General features: G+C 43.2%; 1 protein-coding gene across 1 annotated transcript in view; it reads right to left on the bottom strand.

Annotated features, from left to right (window-relative positions):
* Window positions 1–21322, bottom strand: part of clmpb (CXADR like membrane protein b) — a 69612-nt gene that overhangs the window by 11611 nt on the left and 36679 nt on the right. The window contains exons 2-3 of the mRNA XM_020095175.2: window positions 7909–8060; window positions 1983–2187 (exon numbers count right to left, since the gene is read on the bottom strand). Coding sequence (XP_019950734.1) covers window positions 1983–2187; window positions 7909–8060 — 357 coding nt within the window. The remainder of the gene's footprint in view (window positions 1–1982; window positions 2188–7908; window positions 8061–21322) is intronic.

The following is a 21322-nucleotide window of genomic DNA, read 5'->3' as shown; positions in this document are numbered from 1 at the left end:
ATTCCTCGGAGCTGGTGACACACACGGGGGAAAAAAACAGTCCCATAGGGAACGGATCAATGTGACCCCGACGCTGGCTGTGAACGCTTGTGGTGATATGTTCTCCACAGGTCAAAGGTTTTGGTCATGGACCAGTAGCTGGAGGCAGAGTGCAGTATAGCTGGAGCCTGCTGAGCGCTGTACAGCTGCTCTGTTTAGATACACGCCAAGAGGCACCGCTATAAATGCAGGAAAAAAAAACAGCACATCCTTTTTCTCTTGCCCAAGATATATTTTTAGATCAGGGGAGAGCTAAATTTAAAAACGTCTATTTTGTATTTTGGCTGTGCTGTCTATTAGGCAACTTTTGAAATCAGACTCCGCAGCTTGTCAGCAAAGTAACTCCTGACTAATGCTGAGATGTAGTGACTTAGCGATAGCCGCTACACAAAGCCAGACAGCTTACGTGCATCTCTCCCTTTGTTCGTCTTCTTCACTCCCCTGGTCTCAGAGGCAGAGTTCTCTCTCTCCCTCTTTCTCTCTCAGTAAGCAATATAATGAGAAGAGCCGAGCGGACGAGCACCGACGCTTCATCTGTGCATCTCGCAGCTCTGTCAGGGTCAGTTAGGCCCAAATGCTGCAGGAGCAGTAACGTAGTAACCTCATGCACAAACTATTTTCCAGTGCACACACATAAAAAAAACAGCACAGACACTTACTAAGTCAAAAAATCTGCACATGCAAATCCACATTTAACAAAAGCAGAGAAGGCTATCAGGCATGAACCTGCAGGCTTGCCCATCAACACATACACAACCAGTGGAGGCACGAGTAGAAACCCCTGGCACGCACACAAATACATACACCCGCACACTGCCTTGTGCCAAGCCAGCTCCTGGCTCTGCTGCCAAGCTATTATCTTAGCATGGGGGGAGAGAAAAATGCAAATGTTCGTCTCTCTCAAGATCGAAAGTGCCACCGCAAAGCTGAGGGCAATTTGTAAAAATCGAGGCACTAACTCACTGAAATGTCTTCATGGAAGGGAGAGGAGAGCGAGAGCGAGAGGATTAACAGACTGTTCCATTAGAAAACCAATAACTGCGGGTTGAACTAATCTCCCATGATGTTTTAATAAATCTCCTGCTTTTCTGACATTGAGAATGATCTTGCTCCTCCCGCCGGACTTTGTGGCCGGCTTTTGTGGTGCAGCTCTTCCCCCTCCTCGCTGTCTGTCCTTCAAAGTTGTTTAGCTATTTGAGATATGCAGGCGGAGACGCACATTACCACGGAGCTAGCTATAAAACTAAGCCATTTATAACCATCTGTGCGCTGGGCATATGAGCGAAACAAAGCGAATTGAGAAAGAGGCGGATAAAATGTACAATGATGTGGCTTATGAGGCCAAAACAGGCTTTTCTTTAGTTGCTAAGAGCTAAGACGTGACTCCTACAAGTAATTTTCCTAAGTAGCTTATCAACAGGGAGATTGATGACTTTTTTCCAATGTCATTTTCAACTCCTAAATTTCATTAGAGAATGTACCTCAAACTTGGAACTTGAAGAAGAGTGTGTTGCTGCCTGTTCCCTCATAGATCTTACAGAGGACAGAAATGAATTTAACTTGATGCTTGACGTCCATGGAACTCGGTCCCTAACTCAATCAATCAGATCTGTGCTCTTCCAAGCCCAGTCGCCTGTTTCTGGTCTCACCTCATCGACAAACCAATCCGAACGAACCCAAACAGCATGAGTGGAATCAAATCACACCGTCTGAATCAAATTGAATCATTAGATCAGTCAGCATGACGGAGGAAATGTGCCAGGCTAATGATCCAGTGATTAGCTCTTGGTGTGTGTGTGTGTGTGTGCGTGTGTGAGAGTCTATGTCCATTTTCCATATACAAACGGGTGCAGGTCCCTTCATAACCTGATGGCATGTGCACCTGTATGCATTTCTATCAGTAACCTGTGTGTGTGGAGTACGATGAGCCTGCAAACACTCACCCAGCACAATGAGGTTGACCTGGCTCCAGTGGTACTTGCCCCCGGTCTTAACTTTACAAGAGTATTCACCGGAGTCGGACAACAGCAGGTCACTGATCATCAGGGAGGCATCCCCGCCCAGGTACTCCCCGGCAAAGGACACACGGCTGGCGTCAGTGCCCGTTGCCTCATTGGTGTAAACCTTGCCCCCGAAGAAGGTTATGATCTAAACACAGAGAAGAAGAAAATCAGAAATGCATTTTTAACTTAACTGGCACTCAGTATTGCATACCTCCACCAAGGCCCAACAGTCCCCTCAGACTCAATCAGTGTCCTACACTCATAGATATCAGTTCCCTTAATGTGCCTGATTTTTTTTTTCATAAAGATCCATGAATTATTCCCTGGGAAGTCAAAATGTCATCAAACGGCCTCTCTTGCAATGTAAAAACATAACCTCCTTGGCAGAGGTAATCACATGGATGTGATAGTGTAAACCAACATTTTAATTGTTGATGTCGGGACTCATGTAATTATTGCAACCAACTAACAATAAAAGCTTTCATGTTACATTAAGAACCTGTTTGTTTAACGTCCCAACAGCAACACTCTTGATATTATCAACTGGTCGCCTTCCATTAACATTTACAAGTACATAACTCCGATGAGGGAGCATGTACAGCTCAGACACTTCCATGCAGTCCCTCACTGGGCGCAGTGTTCGAGGGAAACGGTACACCAGCACTCTTGGGTAACAATGTTAACAATCACTTTTTAATTAATTAACACTTGGGAAATAATATTTTACAAATGAATGCATTTGTCTGAATACCAGTATCCTGCCAACGTTCATTTAGCTGATTGTCTGTGAGCACTGTTATCTCTCCTCATGCTCCTTCTACAAGCCGAGCTCTCAAATTGACCAAAAAAATATTCTATTCAGGGGCTGAGATAAAAGATTCATGTCCCCACAGTGGCACTGATGTGATGGCAGCACACTGGCACACACAGATCTGAACACGTTCCAATACCACTGTTCCCCTTCGGATACAAATTCCAATATCAAGATTTTGCGTATCTGGTACTGATACCGAGGGGGTGGACAGAGGACATTTGGGCTAAAAACACAGTGTAAATGACGCCGTTTCAAGTCCAATTTAAATGGCGAGGCTTGCAGACACTTGGATGACACCACAGGATGGTATGTTTGAGGAATCGGTCGCCATTTACTTCAATTCTATTGGTTTAAGCAAATTACCCCTGAGACTACTAAAGTGTTTTCAAAAGGGAAGTCTTGCATACAGGGCATGGCTGTTTTAATTGTGGCGCACCTCAGCTCCAACATTTCAGCTAGCTCTGGCTAAGGCCACATTACTGGGCATCACTTCTTCTTTGCCGCTCTAAAAACAGCACTTGCCCTTGTCAGTGCAGCACGACTTCTGATTCAAAGCAAAGAAAACTAATAAACAGATACCAAAAGACTTGGTATCTGATCGGTACATGGATCTGTATACCTGTCATTCCTGTTAATGGTATTGGAACATGTTTAGTGAGAAAAACAAAACAATGTTTTATATTTAAAGTGCACACTAAACTATAAGGCTACTATAAATTCAGACAGTAAACACGTATTATTCCACTTTGCTCTGTTTATCTCTGGCAAAATCAGGTCATGTTTGATTTCTCTCAGTTTTCTCTTGTTATTTAGCAGCTGCACCTTAGCAACAAAGATGTCAGAATGTATTATAGCAGCTGTTGTGTTGATATAAAGACTCACTTACAAGTAGAACTGCATCAGTTTTGTTTCCCGGAAATATAACACACATAGTATATGCATGTGTGTATTATTGGCTAATATAATTATATAGCCATAGCAGTCATTTTTGAAACACTTTGAACTGCACTTACCTGTATAAAAGGTGCTACACACATTTTGTTGTGTGTGTCTACTTTATGTGCACAGACTTATATGTTTGTACTGTGTATGTATACATCCCTTCATCCATCCATCCATTATCGTTACTGCTTATACTTAAAGGTCGAAGCTGAAGCCAGTCCCAGCTGACATTGGGTGAGAGGCAGGTCACAGCCTGGAAAGGTCACTAACGTATCGCAAACATACTGTGACAAACAGCCATTCACACTCACATTCACTCGTACGGTCAATTTAGAGTCTCCAGTTAACCTAATCCCAATCTGCATGTTGGAGGACGCCGGGGAGCCTGATGAAAACCACACAAACACAGGGAGAAGATGCGAACTCCTCACAGAAGGACCCGGTCAAAAGTGGGATTCAAACCAGGAACCTACAACATTGCTGTATACATACATGTAATATGTGTATATAATCTGGGTGCAAAAGATAAACACAATATAAACCATAAAAGAAACAACAATTGGGTTTAAGGTGTTTTTATCAGAAGTTTTAAACAAAGAGTGAAATTGGGTCAGAGCAGAAACAGGCGTGTTGTGATTGACACAATCTATTTTCCATTTTTATTTTTAGCTCAAGGTTCATTGATGTTTGCAGTGGCTGAGTCTTCAAAGAAAAAATCTCATGATCTGAAACTTCACCGAAGACATGTAACATCGGTAAACCTGCTTTCATTTTCTCTTCCCTGCCTGTTTATGTCTACTTCTCTTTGCCCCCCCCACACCTCCTATCTTCTCTCTCTTTCTTTCTCTCCATCCACACACACACACACAGAAACACAAACAAACACAGCTGTCACGGTGGCCTATTACTCAGGGCAAGTGAGAGCCTGCAGATGGGGCCTGCTAAATGCCGGTGCCACAGTGCATCAGCGCCTAAGCAACAGGGGCACCTGCTGTGATTACAGGTGACGACTGGCCATTTACACTAACACACACGTGCACAGGCCTACACACGTAAACCAGCTCCAAAGCAAACATGTGGAGCGGAAACACACCATGGACGCAAACAGACATACATTACTGTGCCATGGCTGCAGGCACGAAGCGACACTGGCCTGGCACCTACACAAAGTGGGACATACTTGAAAAGCATCAGCCTGCGGGTGCACGTCTACTGCCCACACCAACTGTTTATTACTCACATGTATGTGTGTGTGAACTATACTATCTGAGCTGGTTATGACAGGATGTCTTCTGAACATATGAGACTGTGAGTGTGAGGAGTTTAAGAATAATTTAGTAACATGACCTGCGGTTGTTGGCAATAGTTTGCAATTAAAATGACGTTATTTGTTTATTTAGTAAAAATGATAAATACTTTATACAGATATGGAGAGAACCTGCCAGCTCTGGCATTTCTGAATGGATATGTAGATGACTCTAAACATGTTTCAAATTGATCGGTTAATAAAACCTATTGATTTGAATAAATGTATTCTGGAAACAAGAGGGAGAAGTTATCTTCAGTATCAGACTGTGAACTCTGTACAAACATATGTATTAACATCTATCTTAGTTTCATACTAACATCATTTGATTAAAACCATAGACCTTATTTAAAAATATATGACATGACTCCACTTCCTCACATTGTACAAAAATGAAGCCAAAATATTCCAGATGCAGGCGCTGCCATCATGCACTTTGCATAACATTTGAGCCTGAGTCTGCGCAGCAGTAATCATGATGAGGAGCTGCAGTAAAAAGATCCTGCCCATACACACTCTTGACCAATGATGAGTCAGTCTCAGCTGTCAATCACAATGTTTCACTCTGTTTTTATTGCATCAAATAACTTTTAATAACTAATTTAATAACGAATAACAACTGAACTAACATCATCAAATAAAAGTAGAAGCAGATTTCTGACCTTTCTAAGAATCTACAGTTTCATGAGCACTCGGAAAACTATGCAGACATTAATCTTTTGTTGTCCATGATAATGTTAAATTAAAACAGTCGATGGATTTTGGTCATCTACATGGACGCCCTGTCTCCTGCCCCTATGTGTCCTCAACACATGTCGTCTGTACATTGCTAACAGAGTTTAAATGTTGACACGATGCTCTTTCCCTCTCAACATGGCCTTCCAGCAGAACAAAAGAATGATTTATTCATTCAGCTACAGGCGCAGTCTCTTTCCTAATCAAATTTTCAGACGTTTGATTTTAATTAATGGCGCCTTCAATGTTATCTTCCTGTTAAATATTCATCGCAATGTGGCAGCCCCCCTCTGAATCATCAAAGCGTGAGACACTTGTTTTCCCTTTTCTTTCATTCCTAGCCCCCCTGTTTCCCCGCCCTTCCCTCCTTTTCTTCTCTTTCTCACAGCGCTACACGTCTGTGCGTTAACCAACACATCAGTGCTCGAATGAACGACTTCCAAAAAGGAAAGGAAATCTTTTTCTTCCGACAGAAAGCCGGTTCGATTTGAATGCTCTGTCTGTTATCAGATACTAAGCTCAGTTTGGGTGAAGAAAGGCAATGATTCAAACTCGGTGAAACGATACCAGAACATCTTCTGAGGCTGTGAGATGACAAAACCAAGTGAAGGGCATTTAAGGATTTTCAACTAGGTGATGCTTTACTTATCGCAAAAGGAAAGGAAACCCCCTTAAAAAATGAGTTAGTGGAGCATTTTCTGGCATAGCAGAACATGTAGTGACACAACATGTGAAGTTGCTCTATTGTTTATCTCTTTTATGCTCAAGATAAAGCTGAGAATAAAGGGTCCAAGGTTACGACTACAGAATTAGTCGGGGAACATTCTGCGACTTGATTGTTCCTTTGTGGAAAGGCACTTAAAACTTGTACTGCTACAGTAACTTTAGGCATCGAGTTAATGTGCAACTATTATGGCTCCCGTTGGAAATCAATCAGCATGGCCCAAATAGAGAAGAAAGAAGAAATGTAAAAGAAAAGTGTTTGTGAAAGAGGAAGGAAAAGAAAAATATAAGGCAGGTAAAAAAATAAAATAGCAGCACTTAGAGCTTTCTGTTCCTATTTTCAAAACATTCAGTCATGAAAATGTTTACATTACTTATGTGCTGACGTTCCCCGTGTGGATTAAAAACAGTTTCTCAGACTGCATTTTTTTTACTTTAATTTCCAGCAGCTTATGAGAAGGAAATCTTATGAGGAAGTTTCCAGCAGATCTCAGATGATTTAAAAAGGTTTATTCAAACTTGACGCACCAAGGAGAGAAGTGTAACTAGAAAAGCACACATGGCCCCAAGATCCAGTCCCCTTACCTTATTTAAAGGTTCAGTGTGTAGAATTTAGTGGCGCTGAAGTTGCATGTTGCAGCTGAATACTCCTCATCTCACCCTCCCCTTCCCAACAACTTCAGTTGTCATGAAAACTCAAAAGGTTATAGTTTGTTCAGTTTGGACGACAGTAAAAAAATATGGCAGCCTCCATATAAATATAACGTTTTTAGATATAAAGCTCCCATTCTATGGCAAAGAAAACAACAATTCATGCAATTTAGATGATTACACACCAGTGAAAACATCACTACGATTATTTTATATTCAATTTCTGCCAAAAATCCCTTTCACCTAAATCTCACACACTGTACCTTTAACTCTGTTGGGCTGGCAGGAAAATGTCTGAAGCAACTGACTTGGACGTTTGCTTTCTAATATACAGCCCCTCTGGATGATTTCAAGAAAGTGTCTGGAGTTCAGTGGATGATTGAAAGCAGCTCAAAAGAAAGCTTGTATAACTAATGACCTGGAGCCCTAAGACCCTGGCTGGTTTATTATGGCTCCTCCACCAACCACTATGACTTGCTGTGGCGGCTGCCAATGGGAGGAAAATACACCTAATGAAAGAAAATAGGCTTATTTGGAGAAAATTGCTTCACAGTGTTAGTATGTCCAAAAAGCCAAAGAAACAGCAAGTAATTACTATACTATTACTATACTACTATTACTATAGTGACATGAATGTGTCGACTGATTGTCTGATGGTGGAAAAGTGGGATAAAACAAAAGGAATCTCCTCTCACCACTCTCTGTTTGGAGTTTGGTTTCAGCAGGAGCCACTCAATGTCGATAGAGTTGGTCGACGGGAACTGGTGGTGGCAAGGTAAGGTGGCGTTGTCCCCGACGACCTTCTTCATCTCCGTCTGGGCACCCACCGACAGCAGGCTGAAAAGAGCTGAGGGAGAAGAGGAGAGATGAAGTCAGATGGGGACAATAACTCGATCTCAACTTGAGACATGAAGCGGATGCTGCCGATAGGAAGAAAAAAAACACGGCAACAGAGGAAACTGAGACGCAGTGAGAGATGACCAGGAATCCCAATAGCTATCTCGACAGATGCGGAGATATGTCACACGCAGACATTGAAGAGAGACAGTATGGGGATTCTATTTTTACAGGAAATAGAGTTTGGTATAAGAGGTCAGAGAGAGAGGGGAATTATGGTGATCTTTGCTTTAACCCCTTTTGACAAGGGCAGTCAAAGAACACATTCTTATTCACAGCAGCCGCTTCGGGGAGCTGCGGCCTGGCACAGGGAAGCACAGAGCTTTTGACGAGTGAGACTTTGCTCACATGGACAATTCTGCTGTTGGACTGAAGACTGTCACAATTATTATTATTATCAGATTATCAGAGGACATTTGAACACTTTTCTCTCACCAAAGGAAGACAAAATGGAAACAGGAGAGATCGGACACCTCCCACAGCTGCATATGAGTCATGCAACCACGACGACAAAAAACAAAAAAACAAAATTGCATCTACTTAGTGAAGAGCTTGGAGTGCTGTAAAAAAAAGAGTAGCAATAATCATGTGTGGTCACAAATGAGTGACTTTGGGCACCGGCCAGACTGTCAGGGCCTGTGTCTCAGTGGGAGAGCAGCAAGGCTAATTTATTGTAGGATGCTGGACAGCCCTGTGGCCTTGAGGGGAATTAGCCAGAGGCGTCACAGGGGTTTGCTGAAAGCTCGAACTATGGACGGTGTGTGTGCGAATTTTTGTGTGTTTGTGTGCAAGCATTGCTGAGATAGTTGACTCCCTCCACCACCAAGAAACCCTGCACAATGCTGCAGAGCTCTGTTCAGCTTTCACGCTCAGATGTGACAGATATCTTTGGCTCTACAACATTTAACTTAACTACCTGTGCCTATAATTTAATTGCCGAATGAGCTGATAGCTCCTGGGGAATCTGAGCGCTTAAAATAAAGTTATCTAGCCTGGCAGATGCTCATTTGGAAAGTACAGTACAGTGTGAATAATGTTACCTTCTACTTTCCATTGTCATGCAGAACTTAAAGTCGCCCAGAGATTCAATATTTCCTCCTGTTTTTGCACAGAGTAAATACACATCATGGCGCAGGACACATATTTGACCGACAACTTTGTGCAATCACAGGTGTTCTCTCTGTGGCAGAGTGATTCAACCCAGAGCGAGTCGTTGAAAGAATGCCTCAGTGCTCTGCAGACACAATCGCATGCTGTCAGTTGTTCCACAGGAGGCCAACTGTGTCCTGTGAAATGCATCAGCACTCGCTGGGCGCCTGTCCACTTGTTCTGTGGTCCACCGTCGCAGGAGCCAACACCCTGTCCCATAAGTGATCTTTGGGGCCACTGAAAATGTCAGCTCTGTGCTGTGAAAGCAATGAGTCAGTGCTGACACAGGACACAGAGGGGAAGAGGAGAGCATCACAGAAACTCCTCGTCTTCTACTAGAACTTCAGCCACACAGATGACATCATGTGGTGGATCTCAGCAGTTTCTTTAAGTTTTGTTTAACCCCCCTGTGTTTATACTTTGTGAGCCTTGGACGATAAAACCCGAGCTCCGGGCTACTCATTGTCAGTCAAAGTTAAAAGTTTCCAGTTGGCATTCACTAGTTGGACAGAGAGGGAGCACTTCACGGTTGCCAGAGTGTTTGTGCGCCCCGCTGGAAGCCCGGGACTGACAGGCCGAATTGCTGAGGTCTGTCTGCTCTGTTGGACCACCTGCTTGGTTTAAATCATTAGTCAGCAAATAAAGTAAGAGCCCCCCTCCCCAGACAAGCTCCTGGACCCTGAAGGTATCAGGGAACTATTTATGACTTTTTAATGCAGAATTTGCAGGGTCATTCATCTTGTGGCTTCCTGCTGACATTAGTTTGGATGTCGGTGAAGAGAGAGAGACCTTTGCAGGAGAGAATATTGAAGAGGAGGAACGGTCTGACTGTATGTGTGTGTGTGTGTGTGTGTGTGTTGGACCTAATGGTGCAAACTAATGCTTGATGGTATAGGTCTCTGCTGGGAGACCTGTGTCCACCGTCTACCCTCAAGTCTCCTCAGGCTAGCCTCTGTAATCAGCGCTCCCACACCCATCAGCAGCCCGGGGCTGAACCCGGCAGTGTGTAACAGGCCTGATAAGAAATCCCTGCTTCCTTTCTCACCTCCCATCACCCTGAACTGCCCATTGCTTCGACTGTATAGACTCTGTTAATGGAGGGGTTTATGTGAAAGACAGATAGGGCCAGGGTGACCGAAGAACGCCCAGCAATTCAATCTTTTTTTTCCACACAAAGTACTTGACTTTCCAGCTGACTTTAAATAGACCTTCAAACAATGACAGCGGTTGGCCATTTGTATACTTTCAGTTTTACGTCAATATGTTAGAAACATCATCAACACGCACACTCGCGAATTTTGGGCTAACTCTGACATTTTTGGTTACATTTCACCAGTGTGCTAGCAGGAAAATGCGCGTTCAGTGCACATTCTCAGAGCGTCTCACTCGGACATTTCATTCACACATGCACCTCCTCCAGAGAAAATATGGAAGAACTGCGGAGTCTAGTGCATGTCTGAAAGCAGCTTTTAAGAGCCTCCACTCTACCATGGTTGCTATGGCCAATGCCCATTGGGTTTGGTATTGCAATCTTTTTCCACACAATGTGCCTGACTTTCCACTAACTGACTTTAAATTGACCTTCAAACAATGACTCACAAACACCAGAATGACTTGTGGGCTTCATCGCCAAACAATGAGGTTTTCAATGCCATAAATTATTTGTATTTTCAGAGAAGAAGAAAAAACAAGATGGGAAATATGCTGTGTTTCTGTGAGAGAAAGAAAATTGTCTTCATTTTTGCCAGAAAGAGTTGGCAGAAAAATCTGAGAGGGGGGGCTTTTTTTGGTTAGTATACAATTGCTGCTCCCCACTTCCCCATTTATTTTTAGTCCTGCAGAGGGGGCTTATGTGCTCGGGAATGGATGACACAGTGCTCCCAAAATAAGCTCGCCTGGATGTGAGTTTATGCACACATTTGGATTGGCCTCATTCACCGTGTGCACAGCTGGGGTGGTTTGGACTGCGAGAGACCCCATCACTTGTGTCAACATCAAATATGAGACACAACAAATTAAACTCTGCTTGTCTGCCAAGTATGAAAAATCGTTTTGTTTAGTTGTTTTTGGTTTCTCGACCTTGGCTTAATAGGTTTAGCTGTGAGGTGACCCACAAACAATAAAACCTGTTTAGCATATTAGCTTAAACATAGATAAGATTACTGGTGTAATCCTGGTTCAAGGTGCTTTGTAAGCATTCACATGTTTCTATGAGATTCCACAAGAACACGGGAAAGAACATCTGAATAAACATGGCCGTCTTGAGCGAGGGATAGAGAGGACTTGTGATACGGGGGCCAGGCCATGTCCTCCATCCCTCTGTCTCCTCTATTTTCCTCAACTCTGTTTGGCTCAGACTCTTGCAGCTCGGTTCAGTGTTAACCCCGCAGAAAGAAAAGGAAAAGAAGCCTATTATAATTAACAAAAGAAAGCGGGAGCAAACACCAGAGGTTTAGAAAGAGAGAGTGAGAGTCCGGAACACAGACATATCGGACAAAGCGGGAGAGAGAGTGAGGCGAGGGTGAAATATGGAGGAACCAATTTCTATGAAAAGGCCCTAGAGGGAGTTGTGCTCCAGTAAATCCGCCTTACAGGGCCCTGCAATCTTATTATAGTGTGGCCAGTGAGATGGACAGACAGACAAACAAGGCAGGCCTGGATCTTTCACACTGCCCAAAGTCAAGCTCCACATATCCCCTCAGTCAGCACATAGGCCTGGCTGCATGGGGCCTTTGCCACGTCCAAAGCTTATGACCTCTGGTACTCAAACACAGCACATCACAAGAGAGGGGGGCTGGTGAGGGACAGGGACAGAGGCAGATAAATGTGGGGAGTGAAAGAACTCAGGAAAATGGGTGGAGGGAGGGATGTTGCAATGCCTTATTTTGAGCACTTACTGTAAGTCACTGGCGTGGAGGAAGGATTAAACCGTCACAAAGGTGGTTTTAGACACAGGTTAGCAGATGCACAAGGAGACAAAAAAAGGATCAGAGGCGTCGCGACAATTGTGTGCGTACACGGCTGCTTTTCCCTCCATAGAGAACGTCTTCATTTTATGTACACGTGTGCCTGCCGGAGTGTGTGATGTGTGCTTTATGGGAACACATGCTCTGTCACAAACACACTTCCACCGCCGCCTGTCTGCGTTACAGAGACGCAAGGGGACTATCTTTTGCAGACGGTAAATCAGCGGCTCGGCACACAAACCTGTGATTTGCTGTCATGCAGGCACACAGACTCCAGTCATATTTTAGTAACGCGCACTGTCTCCCTGCAGCAGGCAAAGGTAACAATCATCTCCCACCTCTGCCAATCTGTGCAAGAACTGTTTTATCTTCTGTCATCGCAGCAGGATTAAATGCAGGGGAGGCCGACATTTTCTTCGAGGCTCTGTATAAATTCTGTAAAATATAGGATTTCACGTATATAACAAAAAATTCTGACATTGCAAATAAAATACAACTCATCCCTTCTTATTGCTGACATAAAGCTAGTTTTTAGCTGATTTGGGAAATGCTGAGAAGAGCACATAAGGCTGAGGAGACAATAGTGAAATGCTCACAGCTCAGTGTGCTGCTTCAAAGGCCGTGTATGTGCCCACCAACAGTGCTGTTGCGTGACCTGAATTGGCCATTCTAATGCCAAACATATATATTATAAATACCACCGACGTTTCAGGGGGAATCACAGATAGGAGGCTACATCTTGCCCTTTACTCTCTCCCAACATCTTTGAGGGGACGGACTTGCTTGAAATGCCATGAAATTTGACAAGAGGCCGCCTCCAGTTGTCAGTGCAAACCCGACCCCCTATGCACGCTCGGCAAGAGTCCTTTATTCTCACAGCCACAACTCAATTTTTAATTACAGCTTCTTAAGGGGGTTAGTCTCTTTCAATGTACCGAGTTAACATGCTCCATTAAAACATGTTTTTGCATATGGCACACTACACTAGTCTCCTTGTAGTTTCAAGGTCCAACTCATGAATATATTGCTCCTGTGAAAATCAAAGGGGCTGTTTTTTTTCCTCCCTGACTGGAGGCTGGCTCTTTGAAGGGATGAAATCCGATAATCCTCCTCGCCTCACACACAGCGACCGATGTTCCTTTCTGCTGACACTGAGCTTTTGTCAGTAACACTTTACAGTATAGGTGCATAGAGTCATTACTGAGTAAAGAGTGAGGAGCGACACAGATATAATTGCTAATTAGCAATATCTTACTCATAGTTCCTGGATAACTCTGTTCTGCTTCCTCTTTAATTATTACTGTTTTAATGCCATATTCATTTATGGTAATAATTGATGTGAGAAATAATTTTATTTCTTTTCACTTTTGTCCCTAGTGACACATATAAAGTGTCCTTGGGTCTCTTTAAAGGCGCTATTTAAATTCAAGTAAATATTATCATTATTATTTTTCGTTTCGTAATTATCTTATCAGAAGTTGCAATTTTTGTGTCCCCTCATGGAGAATATCACATCCCACAGCAAATTTTTTTATTTATTTTTTTTATAAAAAAAAAAAAGACTCCATTTGCAGCTAACACAGCCAGAGGCCAATTAACTATTACCAATAAGGTAAGCTTGGTAAAGTGCAGCTCCCATATGAAACCACATTTATATTCACTACATCTATATTTTTATCTGGATATGTGCCAAATTGCAAACACTCATATAAGGCAGTCCCCATAAAATCCCTGATTTTTTATAAACAAGATCCATGAATTATTCTCTGAGAAATCAAGTAAAAATGTCATGAAAGTGAAGGAAAAAAGTCTGAATGGCATCCACATCAAATGTTATTGGATTCTGTACTCACACAAACCACATCCTTCCACCAAACTTTGTGGTAATCTGTCTAGTGATTTCTGCTTAATCCTATGTAATGATGACATAAAGGTGAATTAATAACAAAACCTCACTGTCATGTAACACTTTACTTGAGGGCAGAGAAAAAAAGTAATATTCAGCCTCCAAGAGTCACCATGTTTCCATTAGTCTTAACGCTGTGAGGGCCACAACAGGAATAATTTACTTGAGAGGAAAACTTCTAAAAGCGGAGACCATCCTCTTCATGTTCATCTTTGATGAGAGGTTTCTAAGAACTCTGGTTGGGGCAGTAATGGGAGGGTTTGAAGAGGAAGATGGAGGAACAGAATCATTCCCACAATAATCCCCTGAACCTGGAGGGGGAAGGCAAATGGGAAAACGAGAGGGAGGACCAGTGGGAATGGGAGAAGAGAGATGAAATACCACCGAGGTCTGAATAATGTAAGGCCCTGTGGTAAATGTTCACCTCGTGGTGCTCTTATTGCCTTCATTAGCATCCCTTTCATGGCTTTGTCACTGCTGTTATGTCGAGCAATAGGGACGCCATCCCACCGACAGATCACCAAAATAGATCCGAAATTAGTTTTGCGACAAGCACTTTTAATTCCCCTAAAGTATTCTTCCTTTTTTTCCTTCAGCAAAATAAGCAAGTAGGGAGGAGATGGGGAGAAAAGCTAATTACACCATGCCCCGAGGGAGGGAGAGTCAGTGAAACCTGCTTACAGTGCTATACACATCTTATCAACACTGCATCTGGTTTCGTCACCCACACTCATGGGTGTAGCTGTCCAAGATGCTGCGGCTGTTCCATTAATCTTCTGGGTTTAGCCTGAAACGGTCCAAAAAAGCAAAGAGCTCCTTGTAAAGGGTTCAACTTCGGTCTTTCATTGTCGTGCAACACTTCCAACAACATGCGCAACAAATAATGTCTTCTTTTACCATCCTAAGTAACTAACCTGGGTTTCAGTTCTCCCCAAATAAGTACAATATGCATTAACTGAAACTAAAAAGGAAATAGGACTCTCAGAGACTGTCCATCAGTTTAAGAAGTCTGACTTTTCATTCTTTCCATCTTGATGTGGCCTTTATAAAAACCACAGCTTAGACACGTGACCGAATGGAAAGAGTGACAAACAGAAGAGTTAGAAAAACTCCAGTCCCTCGCAGAAAGAAAACTGTGATTGTCATTGGCTGGAAGTTTTATTTTTTTCATCTTCTTTTTAATTAAAAACCAATTCATCATTTTTGGAAATAATGGTCCCCATTTAAAATGTTAATTACAGCAATGCATCTTTCAGACTCAATCCTGACTTGCAGAATAATCTCCAGAAGTGTGCGGTAAAAACTGTTTCCAGAGTTACGTTCAGCTTCAAAAGAAGAAGAAGAAAAAATTCAAGACATTTTTTCCTCCCTTTAATGTGTTGAGAATGAACAGGGTCCAAATGTCAAACGGTCTGTTTTGCACCAGATAACACGCTTCAGTTAAATGGGCCTTGGACAGTGACCTCTCTATTTCGCTGTTGCAAAGGATCCTCCCAACATCTGGCAAAGCCTAAACAAACCAGCGTGTGCGCACATTCACTTTGTTCTGCATGAGCGTCTCCGAAGCTGAGACTATATGGAGAGGAGCATGGGGCGAAGAGGAGAGAGAGAGTTAACATCTTGCAGAAACTTACCACTGACGCTGTGTGCGGGTACGTGTGTAAAGGGCACATCCTCCCTGCAGCACATGCACACAGCCTTGAATAAACCTAATGTCCCCCCACTGAGGAATTATGGAGGATAGAGGAGAGCGAGTCCTTTGACATATTAAAGCGTTAGTTCTTTTAGAGCATTGTGCTGAAACTCATTTCCACTTGCATGTGTCTCACACTGGAGACAAAACAATTGCTTGGTTTCAAAGCGGTAAGTCAGCGATTTTGTCTATCAACAACTCAAAATGTAGGAAGAAAAAAAAAAAAAGTGCCTCTACAAAAATTAAATCTTCTCACAAAGAAAACTTTCCTTCCATTCCGGCACTAAACATATTTTTTCCCATCCCTTTATTTTCGAAGAAGCTTTTGTCCCAGGGCTGAGCTTATTCTCGGCCTGCGCAGCATTAAGGTATTTTTTTTTTTTGTTGGCCTGACTTTGTGAGTGAAATCGGAAAATATTTATTGCAGAGCTCTCCAGTGTATATACAGATACAACAGTGTAGAAAACACAGTGGAAAGCAGTTTCTTTGCTGAGTTCAAGCTCTGTTTGACCCTGCACGGCTGACAGATGGTGCTTTGAGAAACAAGACGAGCTGTATTCATTAAAACACTTTGAAAGACAGGTTCGCCTGCTGCTGATCAACTTAAAGCTTTCCTGGTGGGCATTGGTGTGGCATGATATCATATCAGCAAGGCACTGCTGGAGTCTGGACAGATGGGCAAGCTATGGTATAAACACTCAAAAAGCCCACAGTGCACACACAGCTTTTTCACCTCCTTCAGCTTTTCCTGGCAAAACCACTAGCACGGCTTTTCTGCTCCTCGAGACACAAAAACTCCTCAATTTCCCCAGTTATTTATGTGGTCTAATCTCAATTTGTGGCTGGCAAACGTGTGAGCGAACTCCTCTCACATTGTTGGAGTGGCTGAACATGGGCACTGACCTCAGCCGGATCAATACTTAATAAGCCTCGGTGCTGCCAAGTCCATTCTGCTGCGATCTGCAATTTTTTTTATGTCCATTAGGTTGAAAATAGAGCTGACTAGGTGTATGACCACAGGAAGTGGAATGCATCGTGGTCGCCTTAGCTCCCCCCCGATGATGGATGCTTCGCAATAGTGTGAGACCAATGAAAACTTCAAATACTATCCACCTCATGTGATATAAAGTACTACACCCCTGACTTTTATTAAATGCAATTCAATACCCCAATGGTGTTTCAAAGAAGCATTTAACAACTTGTGGGAAGACAATAAAAGCCGCAGCAGGCTATATGGTTAGGTTCGTTGGCATGTGACGAACAAGTGGAATGAGAGGGAAGTGAGCCTAGAGCGACGGTGCTATATTTGGAGAGGCGGTACAGCTCGTGCTTTAGAAGTGCTGGAAGATAGGCCCCAGTCTGGATGTGTAAACACCAGATCTTGGGAGCTCACAGTACATTTGTGTAAGGGGATTCTGGACACTCCCCTTATTCATCTCCTCCTGAGACTCACCTCTCAGCATACACAGATTCAATTCCATTATGTAGGTCACTGCAAATATTCATCACTGTCTAAAGTCCACGCCTTTCTCAGAAAATCTGATCATTTAGTTCCGTGGAAAACTAGAAACTGAACACAACAGAGCAGCTCCCATGTTGTACATTTCATCAGTTAATTGAAAACAGACGGGACGCTAACTCCCTCTCTCCATCCGCCCAGGACTGCGTCGCTGACATATTAGCGCTGTCGCCAGTCTCATGGTATGCATCTGACGTATCATTTTACCCGATCAGTTGAGTGGAAAATAACAAAGCAGGGGACGCCTCATACACATACGAGAGGGTTATGTTGCTACAGCCGCTCACACTGTCGCTGCTGCTGCTGCTGCAGCTGTAAAGGACAAAGAGGAGAATCTATACATCCAAGTCTGTGACTGGGAAGGACACGTCAATGGGCGCCATTTCCCCAGAGGTGAGCAGATGCCACGTCTGTTTTGGCAGCTGTATGCTGAGAGGTGTTGATGGGGGGGGCGGGTAGCTGACAGAGGCAGACTGGTGTCTGAGTGATGGTCGGGGAGGTCAACGGGTACTGCTGGGGCTTCCAGGAATGGCCTCGCTTTGGCTCATTTAGGAGAGCTAATGGAGCCACCTACCACCTGTCCTTATGATTAGCGAAAACACATTGGTGCAGGATGCCAACTTTAATCAACACACACAAAACACACCCTGAGTACTGGATATCCATAGACTACGGTTGGGTATTATTTGGGTCTTTTCAGATACAGGTTCCAAATCGATACTTTTGAAATGGTGCCAGTGCCTAAACAATGCCAGAACTGAGCAAAATTAGAGCAAATTAGAAGTTAACAAATATACTTAACAAAATCACGTAATAAATGTTACCTAACTCAACAGTTTCACTGCTTAACACAGTAATAATACTACATCTCCGAATTCGTCATCGCAGACTGCCGGCTGGTTTGTCGTATCATTCACTTTACATGGGATTGTTTTCCCACATTTGCTGCACGTCCCAGTTTTGAAAACCTTTCGTGTGATGCACAGCCTCACTTGGGACCGTGGAGCATGTGCAATGATGTTTATGTTGCCTGTAAACATGCAGTTTTTTCCAGTGTAAAGCTCAGGCACTGACATGAGGCACCGAAGTCTGCGTTGTGATCCGATCCAGTAGGTAGACTACCAGCGACATGTAGTGGAAGAAATGCACAGAACAAGAGTAAACAGTATGTAATGTGGATCAGCTAAGAAAACAGAACAATGTGGTTCTAGGTAGTGACTCCATTTTCTGAAGAGGATCAACATTTAAAAGTTTCATCACTTTGCAGCTTTTCTTAAATAACCAGTTAGGCCCTTTCAGCAAGCTACATATTCTTAACACACACACACACACAAATACACGCTCCTCCAAACAAATACTGCTGCCCCTTGTTGCGGCTCAGCCCACTTCCCTCCACCTCCCCTCCCCAGCGTCTGGAAAAAAGGAATGCCCACGCGGCCACATCCGAAGGCGGAGAGAAGATTGAAACCAGATGAATGGAGCTTGGGTACAGCCTGCTTTGCCAGGCCCATATTTCACTCCCCAAAGCCTGATTAAAAACGAGGTACAGCACTAGCTGGGCCAAGGCAGCTTCTTCCAGCTCAGAGAAGGACATTCACTCGCTGTGACAACACGAGGGAGAGGAGGAAACAGGGCGAAGGTCACCAACTAAAGTCTACGCAACTGGCTCACACTGTCCCAGGAGGGGTTTCCAGGGGAGCAGAACCAGTTCCTAAAGTTACGCTTATAAAAGAAAAATCCAGCTGTCATTTAAAAATGATTTGACTGAATTTGATTCATCTATTGAGCAACATCTGTCACCTTCCATTGTGTGTGTGTGTTTTAAGGGGAGTACAGGGGCTGAGGATGTGTAAAGTAGGACATAGTGGAAGCTGTTAAATGACATGCCAGAGGAAATGAGGGCAATCTGCGTGAATTGTGGAGCAAGAATTATTAGCATCACACAGAAGTCAGATACTGTGCAGAGTGTGATGGGGATTATTAGAAACACAAACGCTGCGGTGAAACAGAGACATTTTATTTTAGTTATTTTCATTCTGATGTTTGAATAATGAAAATATGGATATGCTTTTTTTCATTTTGTACTATAATAAACATTTTAGAATAACGTGTTACATAATGTATTTTGTTGGGGGTCCTTTAAAGTTTCACACAAAAAACATTGCACTTTTTATGGCGTAGTGTGCATGTTAAGAATAAATACTGAGAATACCGAGAGGAAATGATTCTGTTTTCAAGGTCTCTAAGGCAAAATATTCATGTTTGTGTCCGCAGACATTACAGTCAGTGTTGAGCAACGTTTCAAAGTTTCAACAACAAGTCCCTTGGAAAGAGGAAAGAGAAAAACAGCCAAACATGCCACGTGTTGTTTCCTCCTGCCTCCACCAGTTAGCGCGCGCATACACACACAAAGACTGAGCGTGTCTTTACACTGGAGGTCATGTCGTTGTATGCATGTGTGTAAATGAGGAGAGAGGGTGTCGTTTGCATTCTTTCTGGTTAAACGTGTGGAGCGGGGAGAAAGACACAGAGGTGTTTGTGAGTGCAGCCTAACACTTGTGCGAGTGTGACTGATTAGCGGCTTGATTTAATCGGCTGTCTGAGATGGCGATGGCAGAGGGGAGAATTTTTGGGACCTTTTTTACCCCCCAGCGTCGGCCGCCTCCTTTCTCCCTCCCCGTGCAGCTGGTCGGCCACACTCTCGACCCGATGCCAAACGCACTCCCTTCCATTCCCCTTGACATTTTAGCTATGTTACTGCTGAGAGAGTTGTGGCTCGCCTGCCTGCCGCCTGCCTGTACACATGAGTAAACAAAGCCCAGCTCATTTCATTTGGCCATAATGTGTAATCTACAGTCGCTTGGACAACGAGAGGTTAATCTCATTACCTCGTGCTAAATGGCATGCTCGGGCATCCTCTGACAAGACCAAGACTAGACACAAGTTAATTAAAAGAGCAATTAAAAGAAGACAGTAAGTCCACGCTGAACAGCAGCAATACCTAAGTCCCCATGCACCAGCGCGATGATGTTGAATAACACTATTCCATAGTGTCGTTTGTTAGTAATAACAAACCACATTTCATTATGGGGACTAGTGAAAAATAGTGAAGCGTGGCAGTCGATTAGGTGGTTTTGTGGTTGAACATGTGCTTCAAACTAGCCTTTAGCACTTAGTTGTGGTTTACCTACTGTGAGAAGCCTTATTAAAAACATTCCTCGCCACAGCACACACTCATTACAGAAGTCAATTGACTCCCACAGGTTGACATGCAATTAGCTGAGAGTGAACTGGAGGAGACTTACATTAAATACCATCAATAAGGGCAAGACGATGCACTGGTGCTTTGTGATTGAATCAGGTTGGGATGCTCCAGAGAAAAACACACTATTCATTTCGTACAACACATCAGAAGACAATTAAAAGATTATAAAAACACAGTTATCTTTATAGATAATGTCTATAATGAAAACAATGGTTTACCATGAAAGACAAATATTCAAGCAATAAACTTTTTTTTTTTTATGAAAGTTATTGTAAAAGTTGGTCATCTGCCAGCTTTTAGGTGGTTGCTTTCAAACGACACTTAGGTTTTATAGCGTGTTTTTATTAGGCGCCTTAGGTCTTAATGGGTTCGTTGGAGACTCACATGTAGATGCGAATGTGAGTGTGAATGGTTATTTGTCTCTGTATGTTGGCGTCCTGTCCAGGGTCCCCCCCCCCCAGAACCCTCAAAGGATGACTGGGATGGATGGATGTGTGATCTGTCCCTTTATCCTTGAACATATCATAAACTGATTTAAATGCAGAAGGTGTTTTAGACAACAACAATGCAAAACAGTTTGGTTAAAGAAAATCATAAAGTTGTTTGTTGAGGCTTTGTTGAGAAACAGATGTGAAACTACTATAATTACACTTTAAACCTTATTATTATTAAGCTAAAAAAATGCACTCATTCATAGCATGCATCATGACGCAG

Source organism: Paralichthys olivaceus, chromosome 11 (assembly GCF_024713975.1).
Source record: "Paralichthys olivaceus isolate ysfri-2021 chromosome 11, ASM2471397v2, whole genome shotgun sequence".
Classification (NCBI taxonomy): domain Eukaryota; kingdom Metazoa; phylum Chordata; class Actinopteri; order Pleuronectiformes; family Paralichthyidae; genus Paralichthys; species Paralichthys olivaceus.
The sequence above is the reverse complement of the archived record's forward strand: the minus strand, read 5'-3'. Positions and strand labels throughout refer to the sequence as shown.